Consider the following 14698-nt stretch of genomic DNA (forward strand, 5'->3'; position numbering starts at 1 on the left):
GCCTATGTTCGTTCTCTGGGAACCACGCCATAATGTTATTTGTAATTTGATTTGAAATGGAACTGATGGCCAGCGACACATTGAATTAACGTTGAAACCAGTTAGCCCTATTTACAAAACGAGGTTTTCTGACATTCTCAAAACAATCAGAACTTGAAAAAAACATTGTCCATAAAAAAAATCGTGAGTAAAATATCAATAAAATGTGTGCGAAAGACGAAATATGACCGAATTCGCTAGCGCTTATCTGTTACGATTTGTTACGGAGGGGGGGGGGGAGGGTTAAAAATCTCAAATTTTGCGTCACGTAATTAAATAACGCTCCCTAACATCCTGCAGCAGAACTGTTGAATTCTAATAAAAACACTAATTGAATTGATAAAAAAGAATTGGTGTTTGTTCAATATTAACAGCGGTATGTGCAATTTCGTAAAATCAAAACGATTTTCTGACAATTTCATAAATTTAGTTCTCTTTTACTCGTTGACCACCGCCTACTCAGTAGATTCCCTAAATAGGACTATCCAAATGTTTGTAATGATACTGTACGATGAGTTACTTACTCCGGACCCGGTGGTTTTTAAAAACCGCCGTTGGTTTGTAGTAGTCGTATTTTTGGAAAAGATTTGTTTCGGTAAAGTCGCTGGTTGGCTGTTGGACTCACAATTCAAAAGTCGTCAGTTCGAATCCCGGCCTTCGGGACTAGTTTCAAGCCCTCGAACGCCTAGTAGTAGGAATCTTGCAATAAAAACCGTCAAAGCACTGCTGTAGAGCAAACAATGTAACTTTTGGTAAATTATCCGAAGATACCGGTGGACCCTCTGCAAAATTGTTTTGTACAAGCAGCAAACAATCAACGACACCCCCTCACACTGTAAGTGTCAATCAATAAAAAATCAATGCACCAGCACCGCTTTCCGTCTCGTCATAATTTCACTTTTTATTCAATGTTATATTCACTACAATCTTAGTCAATCGTAATTATCAATATTAATTAAGACTTTTTCTACCTCATCGTCCGTCTCTCTCGCTCTTTCTTTTTTTTCCCTAAAACACGCTCCACCGCGTGCGTGTCGCCGCCGTGCTTCGTGTGTGATTAATCCTTTTTTATGTTCCTCTCAACTCGTCACCTCTGCTTCCGCTTCTACACTCAATCAAACACTTGTTTTTTCTTCATTTACTCTTGCTAGGGGGGCTTTTTGTTGTTGTTGTTTCGTCTAAGATAATATTTCCTACACTTTTGTTTTAGGAAGGAAAATACAAACTACACTCGCATATTAGCGAGCGCGCGCGCGCTTGCTAACATGTATATATGTACAAAGAACGGTTTGAAACTCGCGCGCGCGCAGCTTTCGGCTAACTCACGTCTCGCATGCAAATTTATCGGTACAGCCGGGCAAACTCCTGCAACGCTTGCGTTACGGCCCGGGGCGTTTCAGACCTGAAACAGGAGGGAGAAACGGGTTAGTTGGTTGGATTTGTTGGGGGGTTTTTGAGGGGACTTACTTGACGATGCTCTCGACGAATTCGATCATCTGCTCGTTGGTGACGGTCATGCAGCCGCCGCTGTTTTTCTTGGGCAGGGCGTCGACCGCTTTCCGCACGTATCCGTCCAGCTGCTGGGGGTTGAGCTGTTTGATTTCGACAAACACGTCGGCCACGTCGGACAGCATGTACGAGTGCAGGCAGAAGACGGACGCGTACAGCAGGTTCATGATGAGCGATTCGCCGTGCTGCTGCAGGATGCCGTGGACGATGGAGCGCAGTTCGGTGGCCCGGTCGTGCCGGCCGTAGCTGAGCAGACTGCAGAAGAATCGCATCACGGACAGGTTCGCGTCTCGGTGGTCGAGGGTGCAGGCCAGCAGGCCACACTGGATGATCGGCGTGACGAGGGGACTCTGCAGCAGCTGGAACGGTGACCGTTGGATGAAGCGGGCCACCAGGCGGAAGAAATCGTCCACCATGTCGGGGTGGTTCTTGAGACCGTTCTCGACCTGCAGCACTTGGAAGGTCGGTTCGATGAACGCTCGCAGCATGTTCAGCAGGCCCTGGATGCAGGACGGCTCGCCGGCAAATTCGTCCACGAGGATGCTGCCGAGGTACAGCAAACAGCTGTGATTATGGCCGGAGTAGATGATGATGATCTGCTTGACCAGCGGTTCCAGGATGGGCATCGCTTGCTTCCCGACGCAACGTATCGCGTACCGGATGCAGCGCACGATGCGTTCCATGATTTTGGAGTCGTTCTTGTAGCATTCCATCGCTCGCGACAGCACGTTCCAATTGCTGACGATGACAAACACGCAAGGGTTCACCTCGGTGTCCGGGATGGTCGGATTGACGTGCCGGTAGATCGACGCCAACCGGTCCACCCAGAAGATCGGATCGTGGCGGTCTTTTTTGACGCCGAGTCCGTCGTCTTCACCGGTGGTCAGTTGACTCAACGCTTGCACCTGAAAGCTGCACAATTCCTGCATGGCCGTCGTCAGCTGCTCGCCCGGCAGTCGCCCAATAATGATGGAAATGCCCTTGAGCAGCCCGATGGCCGATTCCGTCTGGATTTCGAACCCGTCCAGACACCGCGCAATCTCCATCAACCCGTTAATGTGGCCGAGCATGTGCTTCTTGCACGACGAACAGATCGACTGAAGCGCGTTCGCGGCCGCCGTCGCCAGCCCGTTCTTCTGCTGCAGCGCGCACAGCAAAAAGTTCAAAATCGGCTCCAGCGTTTCCGGATTCGAGTCGATCCAGTCACACAGCTCGCCCAGGATGTTGATCGACGTGTACCGGATCGCGATGTGACAGTTGTCCGGCAGGTTCAGGATCGCCTCCACCACCTTCGGCACCGTTTCGCTCTCCTCGCTACAAAGTCGGGGGGTGAGAAAGAACCACAGAGAAGAAGAAAACACAAAGACAAAAAGAAAAAAAGAAAACAGAAAAAACGCGTTACGAACGGATGGTCACACACTCTCACACACACCCCCCGGACGCACACGCGCCGGAAGCGGATGCTTTGGTCTGTGGTGGGCGTGGGCCGGCGGATGTGAAGGATGTTTCTTTTTGGACACTCTCTAATCACCATAGCTGGTTGAATCTGGACGCAGGTATGTCGCGCTCTCCCAATTGCATTATCTCTCTAGAAGGTTTCGGTAAAAAGGAAAACAGCAAGTTTCAGAAAGTTAAAATTACGGGACAGTTTACAGTTTGGTTTGGTTCACGGTTTGTGTTTGCTGATGATGTTTGCACAAAACTATCGTGAAACTAGCTGTTCGTTCTTGCACAATGCACGGTAACGTAGGTATTTCTTGCCGAGCCAAGAGTTGAGGAAAGACAGAAAATAAAATAAAAAGAGCGGGATCGATTCTACTTTTTTGCTTTACGTTTTACATGTTGTCGCAAACAGTCGGACAGTTAGTTCCAGAATAGTGCCGTTACACTTGATCAAGCAGTCATAGATGTAGGAGGAAAACGATTGCTACAACGAGAATCTACCGAAAAAATTTAGTGTGTCTTCAGTGTTAGTCACCACATGATTTGTACAAGAAAAGGGCTTGAAAGATTTAGAAAATATAAAGATAGAAACTGTATAGAAAGCAAGAAACAATAAAATCGCAACAACAAAAGAATTGTCCTGTGTCCACATTCACGTCCTACATTTACGACCACGACACGACCGTTGGGGGGGCGCGGTTGATAATACTCACGGTAGAATGTTCCGGGCCACGTTCTCCATGATGAAGAGGGCGGCCTCGCTCGACTCCCACGTCACGTTCGGGCTCTGCAGGATCAGGAACATCTGCTTGAAGCAGCTGATCGAGCTGACGATGAAGATCACGTCCTTGATGATTTCCGACACCTTGAAGCGGAAGTCCTGCGCAAAAGAAGAAGGAAGGAAGAGATATGTGTTAGATGGATTGTTAGAATTAGCTTGGTTTCAGTGCACGAGCATGAGCATGAGAGACCACCCATGGTTGCCCCTCCGTTGCTGAACAGAACCGTAATATCCTTTCAACACTACTGATCATAGGCTTCAACGATCTCGTGGTGCGCCACCATGATTGCTAAAACTAGATCAGTTGCGAATAGGTAACAGTCATTGGCCACCAACGGCGCCCGCCATGTCAGTTTGTAGATCTCGATTTTAAGGGACGGGAATGTTAGTAAGACTAGGGCAGCTGGTTTGCTCTGTGCTTACACCCCACGAGCGCCTGGAACCTGAAAATGTGTCAGTAGGATAGGGTGTTTTGTCAGGATTCATCAAAGAAGATGATGATGCGACCCAAAATCATAGTGTTTGTTGAACGATATTATGTATTATTCTCAAGGCAAGCAATCGGAGGCTGCGGATGAGACATTTCCTGTTTATCGGTTGGTAACTTTTAAATGAAATGGCTTAATCTTAGACAGCCGGCTGTGGAAAGATAGAACCAAAATCATTTGTAATTATAAAATTAAGGATTAAACAGTGTAACTTTTAAATTGAGATGTTTTTACGAGTTTTACATGATTGATGTTTAGTGGGGGCGAAGCGAACGACGAGTTACGATACTTATCGAGCTAAAATGGTATGATAAGGTTTTTTTGTTGTTGCACACGGACGACGAACGCGAAAAAACCCTGCGACCCGACGGAAAAGCATCGCAAATCGGACTCTGAAATCACATGGTTTCAGCTTTTTTGAAAAATAGATTTTTTTTTTAAATATATTTTAAATATAGAAATAACTTTTTAGTCCAGATCACCTAAATTTTCTTTCATCCATAAACCACGTGCACAAATTTTTCAAACCATACGTCAAGTTTCTAATTTTATTCCTTTTCATTGTAGAAGATCAGATTCATTTCCATTGATTCAAACTCCTAAGCTAAGTGAAATTTTCTAAGTTAAGTGATTGTAGATAGGCCATTACTGTCGTCATCTACAATCAACTTAGCAAACTTGCTGGGCTGTTATACGTTGCTATGCAGTTGTTTGTTTACCTTTGATATAGAAACGTCAACTTGCCGTAGGTTTTGAAATTTTCCAAACCATACGTCAAGTCGTATTGACCGAGCCATGTAGCCCAGTGGTAACGCTTCCGCCTCGTAAGCGGTAGATCGGGGTTCAAATCCCGGCTCGGACCAACACAACTGGTGATCTTTTCCCTTCTGGAATCGATTGCTTAGTAAACTGCCGTTTTACGGCAATATGATGTATACGCCATTTTGGACATTTTCAATTTTATTGTACAGTCTGATAAAGAATCTTAAAAGCTACCTCTTGACGAAAGAATTTTTCGAAAAACTGCTCTGGGGCCCATTTTATTATGCAAACAAACAATGACGTATACGCCAATTTTACTCATTATGATGTATGTATACATTGAGAATTGATAGAAGTCAAATTCAATACTGTTTGAATGTTGATTTGAGGTTTTGGGACCAAATCAAGACTGGGCAATATTTTATTACATTATTTCGATTTAATTCTTAAGGGGACGTCCATTAGGCATCATCCATAAAGTACGTCGCGTTCTGAGGGAAGAGAGACAATTGCTAAGGGAGCGTTCTTTTATTACGTATCGCAAAAAATCGGATTTTTAGACCCACTCTCGTAACAAAACTTCCATACAAATTTTAAAAATTTTGTATGGAGCGTAAAACGACCTCAGACCCCCTCCCCCCAACTGCCTAATACCCCCCCCCCCCTTAAAGTATCCACGTGGACAATGCATTACAGGATCCACTCAGCTATCAAAATAGCTGGCACAAAAAATAAAGCCAGCTATGATCGCTTTGGTCGAGCAATGTATACATACATACATCATTGGGCAGGAAAAGTAGTGATTTTTTATTGCTATTTTTTCGGCCAAATGATGTTTGTGGTTTAAAATCGTAGAGAATAGGAAAAAACAAGAAATTTTGTAGGGGCCACATTTTTATTGTACTTTTTAACAGTTTCTACAGAGCAGACCTCAAATTAGTCATTTTAAATTGAAAAAATGAACTAAAACAGAAAATCGTGTCTACAGCAAAATCACCTCAATGGCGTATACATCATATCGCCGTAAAACGGCAGTAAAGGGAAGGAGTGTATCGTCACAAACTGGACCTTATCACGACACCTTAGGGAGGCGACCTATGGAATGTTATCATTAACCCTAACATGTTAACATTAAGTTGAGAATGAAACTGCCACTGAATCCGCTTTGTAAATGCCGGCCCCAATACTCTTCAAGGGTGTTCCCCTCAGGAACTGGGAAAGATTTACTTTTTATACGTCAAGTCACCAATTTGCTTAGGGGAAATATGCCCATTTTAATCACTCTAAGCCGTTCGACCAATTCTCATCACTTTTGCGGTTTTCCGCTATTAAATCCACATTTTCAGAAGTATCAGCAATGAAGAGTTGCTTGCTCACTTTTTTTTAAGCTAGTTATTACTTTGGAACAGTCAAAAACACTTTATAACAGCTGTAATTCATGATCAAAGTGCTGATAGGCCGATAATAGAAATAGGCTGAGAAAGGGTATAGTTCCCCTACTTTATCATTGTGGAAGATCAGATTCCTTTGCATGGATTCAAATTCCTACGCTAAGTACAATTTTCTAAGTAAAGTGATTGTAGTGTGTTGTTCATTTGATCTGTGGGCGGTCGGTTCCGTTCAACTCGCAGTGTGCCATGAAGTCGAATCAACACCACGAACCGCCTGGACGCTGCAACACAGTTCAGCTACGTGCCAAGAATCCAAGGAAGAATCAACGGAACCGCTTGGACACAAGACAACGAGGCCGTCGTCGCTGGGGATCTGGCCGTCTCAAATCAAACCTATGACGACCACCGTACGAGCATGCCGGCACAGTTAAATGCTGAGAAACAGCAGATAGGTTGCTAGCTTTAGAGAGCCTATGTGGAGAGGCGAAATATCACTCTCAGGGCTCCAATCGAACTGTCAAATCGGGGTTCCAATCGAGCAACAAGATCATGCAAGAACAAGGTTGGAATCAATTTAAAATAATTTTGGCAAAAAACGATACTTATAACAATTACAAGTATTGTAAAGCTGTTGTTGATAATAATGTGGTAGTTATTATTATGTTCGGTTACAAGAAAAGTGCCAACACAAAAGAAAAACTATAAGTTTTTCAACCTTAAATTTAAATGACTTTGGGTTTTTGAAATTTCTCCCAGAACATTTCATTTCCCTAGCTAGCCTACTTTAGAACTTAAACATAAATGGAATGTGTGTGTGTGTGTGTGTGTGTGTGTGTGTGTGTGTGTGTGTGTGTGTGTGTGTGTGTGTGTGGTTACCAAAGTTGATGGATAAGAACTTGCACACGTAGGCAAATTTGAACATTTTAGCTCGGCGTTATCGCAAAAAAAAAAACAAGCTCTTTAGGGGCAGCAAATGACCGGGTAAACTGTCAGTTTGATGACATTACAACCGGAAACATAAACAAAATAATAAAGGGCTAGAGCAAACCAATTTAGAAGTGTAGACAAACATCCACAAGTGAGCGGCTTAGAGCGGAAATTTGTATTTTTTTCTTAGGGGAACCTCGTAATGCCCTTCTTAGTTTATAATTACGGGTCTGTACCACGCCACAATGGTTTATTCAATGTTAGAATGTAACAAAATGAGGCATTTTTGCGGGCAATTCAGGGCATGATCTGATGTACTGAGCCCGAATCCCAAATATAACAGAGCGACAGAGCCTGGCGCTTTGACTTTTAAGTTTAAATGAGCTGAGTTCGTGGGCTCATAATTTGTGTTTTTCCAACTTTGCTGAAGAGTGCGAAAAGATTCGTTAGAATCTTCTTCTGGCAGCACTTGCTACTCCTGCAGAAAAGATTGAGGCAGGCGTCGCGACGCTCATGCAACCAAGCAAGCTGATGGTTGCCAGAAGAGCTTGAAGAAAAGTTGATGTTTTCAGCGGCGGTGTTATAAATTCTGTAGCATTCTTAATAGGTGACTTATCATTTCGCACTCTTCGGTAAAGTTTTCCCTTGAAAAAAAGGCTCATAGCTGGCAAACCCCAAAAAGGGTAGCGGGAATTTCATCGGCGGAAAATGGTTATGCCCTGCTGTGCAAACCTACCTTAAACGAATCCTCCTCCTGGATGAGCCCCTCGTGGTCCGCCTCCATCTGACAGTGCTTGTACAGGGCGGCAATCAGTCGCTCCACGTACGGCTTAAAGTGCGCCGTCAGGGTTTCGTTGTTCCGCTGGTACAGGTCCTCGCTCAGCCGGTACCACATGTTGAAGGTAATTTCCGCCACCTCAAAGTCGTAATGACCGACGCACATCAGGACCAGCTCGAGCCCCTTGATGGAATAGTGCGGCGACACCGCTTCCGATCCGGCGACCATTTTCACGAGATTGCTCTCAACTAGTACGGTAAACAGGCGGCACAGGTTGAGGGACTTGTCCAGGTCCTCTTGCGCCACCGACATGTTGTAGGCCTCCTCGAGGCTGAGTATTCCGTTAAAGAGCTTGACGTCGAGTCCGTTCCCGTTGTTGTTCGTCTCGAGGCATTGCAGCAGCGAGCACAGACAATCGGTTGCGGCGTCATGAATCTCCGCTTTCGTGTTGACATTCGTCAGCAGCTGGAACGCGTACGCCACGATCATATTGTCTCCGATCTGGGACAGATTGAACGCGTTGATTTGCACCCAAGCCGCGAAGCACTTGAGAATCTTCGTCTGCAGGACTTCGTTATCGTTGCAATTCATCAAACACATCAACAGATACTCGCCCACCAGACTCGCGTCCGTTTCCAGCTCCGTCAGGACGTCCTTCCGTCGATTCGCTCCGAGCCGCAAATAGCGAGAGTTGATTTCTTCCGGAATCAACGTGAGCAGCTCGATGACCGCGTACATCATGTGTGGATTGCTCGAGAAACGTTCCAGCAGCGTGGCAACCGGCTTTCGCCACGACGACATCAACAGGGCCAGATCGGCCAAGGCCAGCGACAACTGGGTCACAATTACCGGTTTCGTCTCCAGCGTTATGTGGCTGATGTGTTCCAGCAGACTCTGCCGCAGCGATTCGTGCGCCGATTCTGGCAACTCGTGGAAACTGTTCTGGATCTTGTTCCGCATTGTCTGGGCCGCGAATGTACACGAGTTGAGGTCGTGCTTTTGCTGCAGCAACTGGTCCGCAATCTCCCACGAGTGAATCTGAAACGGAACAATGTCCCCAATTAAAACCCTGCCTAGTTTCCCCCCTGGAAAACCCAAACTCAACCCGACAAAACACTCACCGACTTTTGAAATTCCTCCAGCCATCGCGAGGCCTTTTCTTTCTCCTGCTTGTTTGGGTTGTTGTACAAAGTGTAGACGCCCTGCAGGACCGCTTCCGCCGTAGGATGTTCCATTCCGCTTGTCTCTTTCTCTCACATCCGTTCAACTCGAGAATCTGTCCACAACAACGCGCACCCGTTCGCTGTCCAACCCTTGTCCTAAATAAAAACGCAGGACCAAAACGGTACTCTCTCCGGCAGGTTTTTTCGCTTTTGCTTCCGCGACTGCTTGTTTTCTTCCTTCCCCTTTTGCTTGGCTTGTTCTTTGCTGCTTTTTTTCTGCTTCTCTGCGCTGCGGCCGTCTGCCGATTTGTTCCTGTGGCCAATTTCGTCGGATTTCACACCGCTACCGAACCGCACACACTTTCACTCACTAGCTCACACGGGAAGGCGCACGGGCGGCATAAAATTCACTACTTTAGCACCGTTGTATAAGCATATTTTCCGAATAAAAAATGCCACAGAACCAAGAAGTGCCGTCAAACGTGCTGTAGAAGGTTCGAAAGTTTCTTTGGCAATCGATGAGAAAACGGCGAGGCTCACACACACACACCCTCAAACTCGGGCTTTTACGTCAACTGAAAACGACCCGTCATGAGCGATCCCAGGTGGTGAAATTCGGTATTTTTCTGCACCACGAACCCCGAGCAGAAATAAGTTGTTGCTGCTTGAAACAGAAACTGGAACTAATTCTAAATTCTTTCCTTTTGAGAAATGAAACGTGTTGATGTCGAAAGAAGACTACCCGTAATCAATTGTTCTACCTTTTAAAAGGTAGGAAAGGCACTTTTTACCTCTACCTCTCTTTCTAGACAGCCTAATCCTACGCACAATGATAAACTCTCGGATAAACTACTGTTGGGGCAAAAGTATCACGTTATTTAGAATTGTTGAAATCTATAGGTTGAAATTCTTCCAAGAACATCAAAAATTCTAATATTATTACTTTAAACATGCATAGAAATTTTTTTTTTCATCCATTTTAACCCATTAAAAAATAAAGTTAAAAAAATTCTTCGATTCACAGTTATTGAAAATTAAGATCGTTTCCAAGGATACAAAATGGCACCAGAAAAAGCAGCTTCTTAATATTTTTTATTTACTTTCATTTTTTAAAGGGCTCAAATGGATCAAAAATCAAAAAATTCACTAAAAGTAAAAGTTTAATATGTTAAACTGCCATACCCAAAGCGTTCTCAGTCTCAGATGGTAGTCTCAGATGTCTCTGGAATGGAACACTTTTTTATTTGAGTTTGAAAATTATGCTATTTTTTCACTAAAATGCCAATAACTCCCTTTAAATTTAACCAATTGGGATGCTCTACCCTGCATTTTGTTACATTTTTAAGCTCTTTCAGATGCATTTTAAATTTTGAAAATAAATTGAATTTTGCCTAAGTTGTAGCTATTTTAAGATTTTAGAAGTTTTTGTACCATAAAACTTTGTGTCCCGGTTTGCCCCACTTCCCGTTGACCTAGAGTGCTCATATTTTTGCCAGATGCTAGTTTTATATGTACAAACAACTCCAGAAAATTTCAGGCAGATTGGTGAGGTCCAAACGACGTCCCATACAAAGGGGTATGCCCTGTTCGTGGACTCGCTCTTAAAGAATGTTTCTGAGCTAGGGGTCCACTAATGGATAACTTACCCTACTGTAATACTCAACAGTATTTCGTCAGCTGTGTGCTATCTTGTGACATAGACCATTTTGGTCGAAAATGAGTTAATGATGACGTTTTGCTATACTTAACAAACACTTCAAGATGCTTTAACCCGATTTTGGAAACTCGCTTCCGTTTCCCGGATATCGCAATACACACTTGTGACATAGACCAATTTATCATCAAAATGATTGTGCACACTTGTGACACGTCATACGTGTTGTTGGAAAATGTGGAAATTTTTTCTTGTTTTTCACAAATTTATGTACACACATACTTTCTTTTTTAAGGCAATGCAACCTTTTGTTTATAAAAATATACTGATTAAGTCGATAAACCATTGATTTGAGCTTATTTTAGTTTGTATGGGAATTCTGTGCACACTTGTGACACGTAGTACAATTTTACTTTCAAAACACACTTGTGACACGTGCTTTTCAGATTTGTGTTAACATTATTTACTGTATCTTTTAACTGGTGTAACCAAATTAGTTGAAACTTACAGCGTTTGTTAAGCGATAGTAGTAAGTTTGGCTCTATCATTCATAGTTTTGAAATTATTTACCAACAAACATTAGAAATCGATTTTCTCGAAAAGTACTAAATGGTCGTTGTCACAAGATAGCACACAACTGACGATTTGTTTCCAAGTGTGCATTACTGTGAAAGCAGAAAAAAAAAACAAAATACGAGCGCAACCTGCCAACACGCAGAGAAAGAAATTATCAATTCGATAAATTTATACCATCAATTCAATAAATAAAATTAACGGTTATAAACTATATTATCAATTTGATAAACATCATTCAAGAATTGTCAAAAGCAAAAAGTATCAAATCGATAAGATAATTAATCGCTTTGATATTTTTTTTCTATCAAAACAATAAATTGGTTTATCAAAATTGAAATTTTATTTATCGTCCTTTCCTAGGTAGTAATTGAGCTTTTTTTATTTAAAGTCATATCAAATCAAATAAGTTTCCTGCATGAATAGCTATTTATTTGCATAAATCTTATTATTAATTATATTAATAAAATTCCAACGCCGATTCTGCTACTTTCCCCGAAGCTTTCTTGTTCTTCTTGCCTTCCTGGCGGACCAACCAGCTGAGTTCTTCTAAGGGACGCGATCTTGTATCGATTTGTTCGACGGCCAAAACTCTGTTTGAAAGCATTTTGGTTGCGGCCAAAGATTCCTGGCGAAAATAAACTGAAAAGTAGCATGCATTAGCATAAGGTTAAGCTTTACTTGACAACAATACTTACTCTAATTGAAGGCAAATTTGTCACGATCGAACGATGTCAAACAAATGTCAAATCAACTGCTGCTTCTTTTGTACTCGGATCACCCTATTTATTAGGTCTATTCCCGTACTGCAGAATTCTGCAATTCTGCACAAAAACGGCAGCAGAGCGTTCCCGTATTTAGCTGCAACAAAAGTAACTTTTGTCTCAGGCAGAACTTCTGCAATGACAGAGGTAGAAGTTGCAGCAAAACCGTTCCCGTACTTTTTTGCAAGCTCTCTCTTCTGTTGGATGGATGTTGAGTACACGCTTACATAAAATTTGCAAGTTGGGTGAAATCAAGCATTTTATTATAAGTTGTAATGATTTTGGGGTAGTTTTTTTATGTCTGGTTTTATTGAGAACGATTTTTGTTATGTTCATTGTTCGATGTTCATTTATTTAAATGATATACAGTCATCCCTCATATTCGGAACAGTTTACAGATCGGCCAATGTTTCTTGCGATTTTTCGAATGCTGTATCAAACAACTGCAAATTTTAACTTTTAGATCAAGTTTTTGGAGAAATTCTTTGACCCTTGAAATCCACAAATTCGGAACACTTTTTTCTTACGGATGTAAACAAACTTTGGATTTCTCCAGGAGTACATATTTGTAACAAAATAATGACTTCACAAACTGCAACCAGTGGAACTCAAGCTTAGTGATGTTTAATCCATGGTCTGATAACTTTTTTTGTGAAAATATCAGTTAAATTCAGGTGTTCCACAATTGTGGGAGGCACAATAACATCCCACAATCATGGAACAGGCAATTTGGAGGCCGTGTTTTACTGCTCAAGATAAAATAGTCTTGAAATGAAGTTTTTTGTTCAAAAAGTACTACTTTTACTAGTGAAATAGTATGAAAATGTCCAAATAAAGGTCCTAAAAATAGTAGGGTCGCGAGAAAAGCTGCATTTGGCATGCTATTGACAAATTATCACAAAAGTGTTCCGAATTTGTGGGTGTTCCGAATATGTGGGATGACTGTAGCGATTTTTTTTAGTGTCAATATTTTTAACTGATAAAAATTGATAACTTAGCCATAGTTTTACAGCACGGCTAGTACCCCAACAAAAAATTGTACTATAAAAACAAATGGTTTTTAAAAACTTTTAAAAGACACATTTATTTTGAGTTTAATAATTTCAAATAAATATTTGATTAGGAATAATTTTTGATCTTCAATTGTTTTTGAATATACTTCGGAATATACTAAATATGTGTGTTAAATAACAGGTAAATTTAATTGGCAAATAATAAATTATACCTACAACGGTGCTACCAATTAAATTCTTATGTGAAGCAGAAAAAAATATGTTATTTTGTCGAAATTAAAATTCCTAAATTCTTAAATTCTTAAATTATTAACTTATCAAATTCCTAAATTCTTAAATTCTTAAATTCTTAAATTCTTAAATTCTAAAATTCTTAAATTCTTAAATTCTTAAATTCTTAAATTCTTAAATTCTTGAATTCTTAAATTCTTAAATTCTTAAATTCTTAAATTCTTAAATTCTTAAATTCTTAAATTCTTAAATTCTTAAATTCTTAAATTTTTAAATTCTTAAATTCTTAAATTCTTAAATTCTTAAATTCTTAAATTCTTAAATTCTTAAATTCTTAAATTCTTAAATTCTTAAATTCTTGAATTCTTAAATTCTTAAATTCTTAAATTCTTAAATTCTTAAATTCTTAAATTCTTAAATTCTTAAATTCTTAAATTCTTAAATTCTTAAATTCTTAAATTCTTAAATTCTTAAATTCTTAAATTCTTAAATTCTTAAATTCTTAAATTCTTAAATTCTTAAATTCTTAAATTCTTAAATTCTTAAATTCTGAAATTCTGAAATTCTTAAATTCATGAACTTTTAATACCTACGCCATCCTTAATCATAATAAATACACATTTTTTGAAGTCATATTTTAGGTTAGAAACTCAAATTTAGAGGATTTAGAGATTGGAAATTTTGACTGTTCCTATTTTATTTATATTTGAGTTTTAAAAATTTTGATTTACAGAATTTTTTAATTTTACTTGTATTTGAAATTATAATTTCTTTAAGTTTCTATCTTATTATTTTTAACTGTAGCTTTTGAATTTGTTGTGTTCTGAACTCATAAATATTAAAAAAAAACTTTAGTTCTTTTATTTCAAATTTTTTTCAACCTTTTTTTATCTTGAATTTTTTAAATTAAGATTTGTTTGAACTTTAATCATTTTAAAATATTTAGTTTTTAATTATTTGATTTTTTAAGCTTTGAATTTGTGATTTATTGTTTTTTTTCTGATATAATTATTTGTATTTTTAAATTTCTCAAATATCTGAATTAATGTTTGTTTTAGGTTTCTGGATGTGGAAATATTAGTTTTTTTTTATATTTTTAATTATGGATTTCTTAATTTCCAGATAGCTTAATTTATGTGTATCAAAATTTTTGAGTATGTGATCAAATTTTTTATTTGTCAA

At 40.2% G+C, this 14698-nt stretch overlaps 1 protein-coding gene across 2 annotated transcripts; it reads right to left on the reverse strand.

The window, feature by feature from the left end:
• Positions 1–906: 906 nt before the first annotated feature.
• LOC120421336 (transportin-3) lies at positions 907–9816 on the reverse strand. 2 transcript variants are annotated; one of them, XM_039584514.2, is made up of 6 exons: positions 9240–9816; positions 8077–9156; positions 3705–3871; positions 3080–3136; positions 1507–2862; positions 907–1441 (listed from the first exon to the last, which is right to left on the reverse strand). In XM_039584514.2, exons 1-6 carry the CDS (start codon positions 9351–9353, stop codon positions 1381–1383), a joined length of 2835 nt encoding a protein of 944 aa, XP_039440448.1. In that variant the 5' UTR covers positions 9354–9816; the 3' UTR covers positions 907–1380. The 2 variants fall into 2 exon arrangements, with proteins under 2 accessions (XP_039440448.1, XP_039440457.1); XM_039584523.2 differs by lacking the exon at positions 3080–3136 and having other exon boundaries at positions 9240–9815.
• Positions 9817–14698: the final 4882 nt, after the last annotated feature.

The sequence above is a fragment of the Culex pipiens genome, chromosome 3 (genome assembly GCF_016801865.2).
Source record: "Culex pipiens pallens isolate TS chromosome 3, TS_CPP_V2, whole genome shotgun sequence".
In the NCBI taxonomy this organism is placed as follows: Eukaryota; Metazoa; Arthropoda; class Insecta; order Diptera; family Culicidae; genus Culex; species Culex pipiens.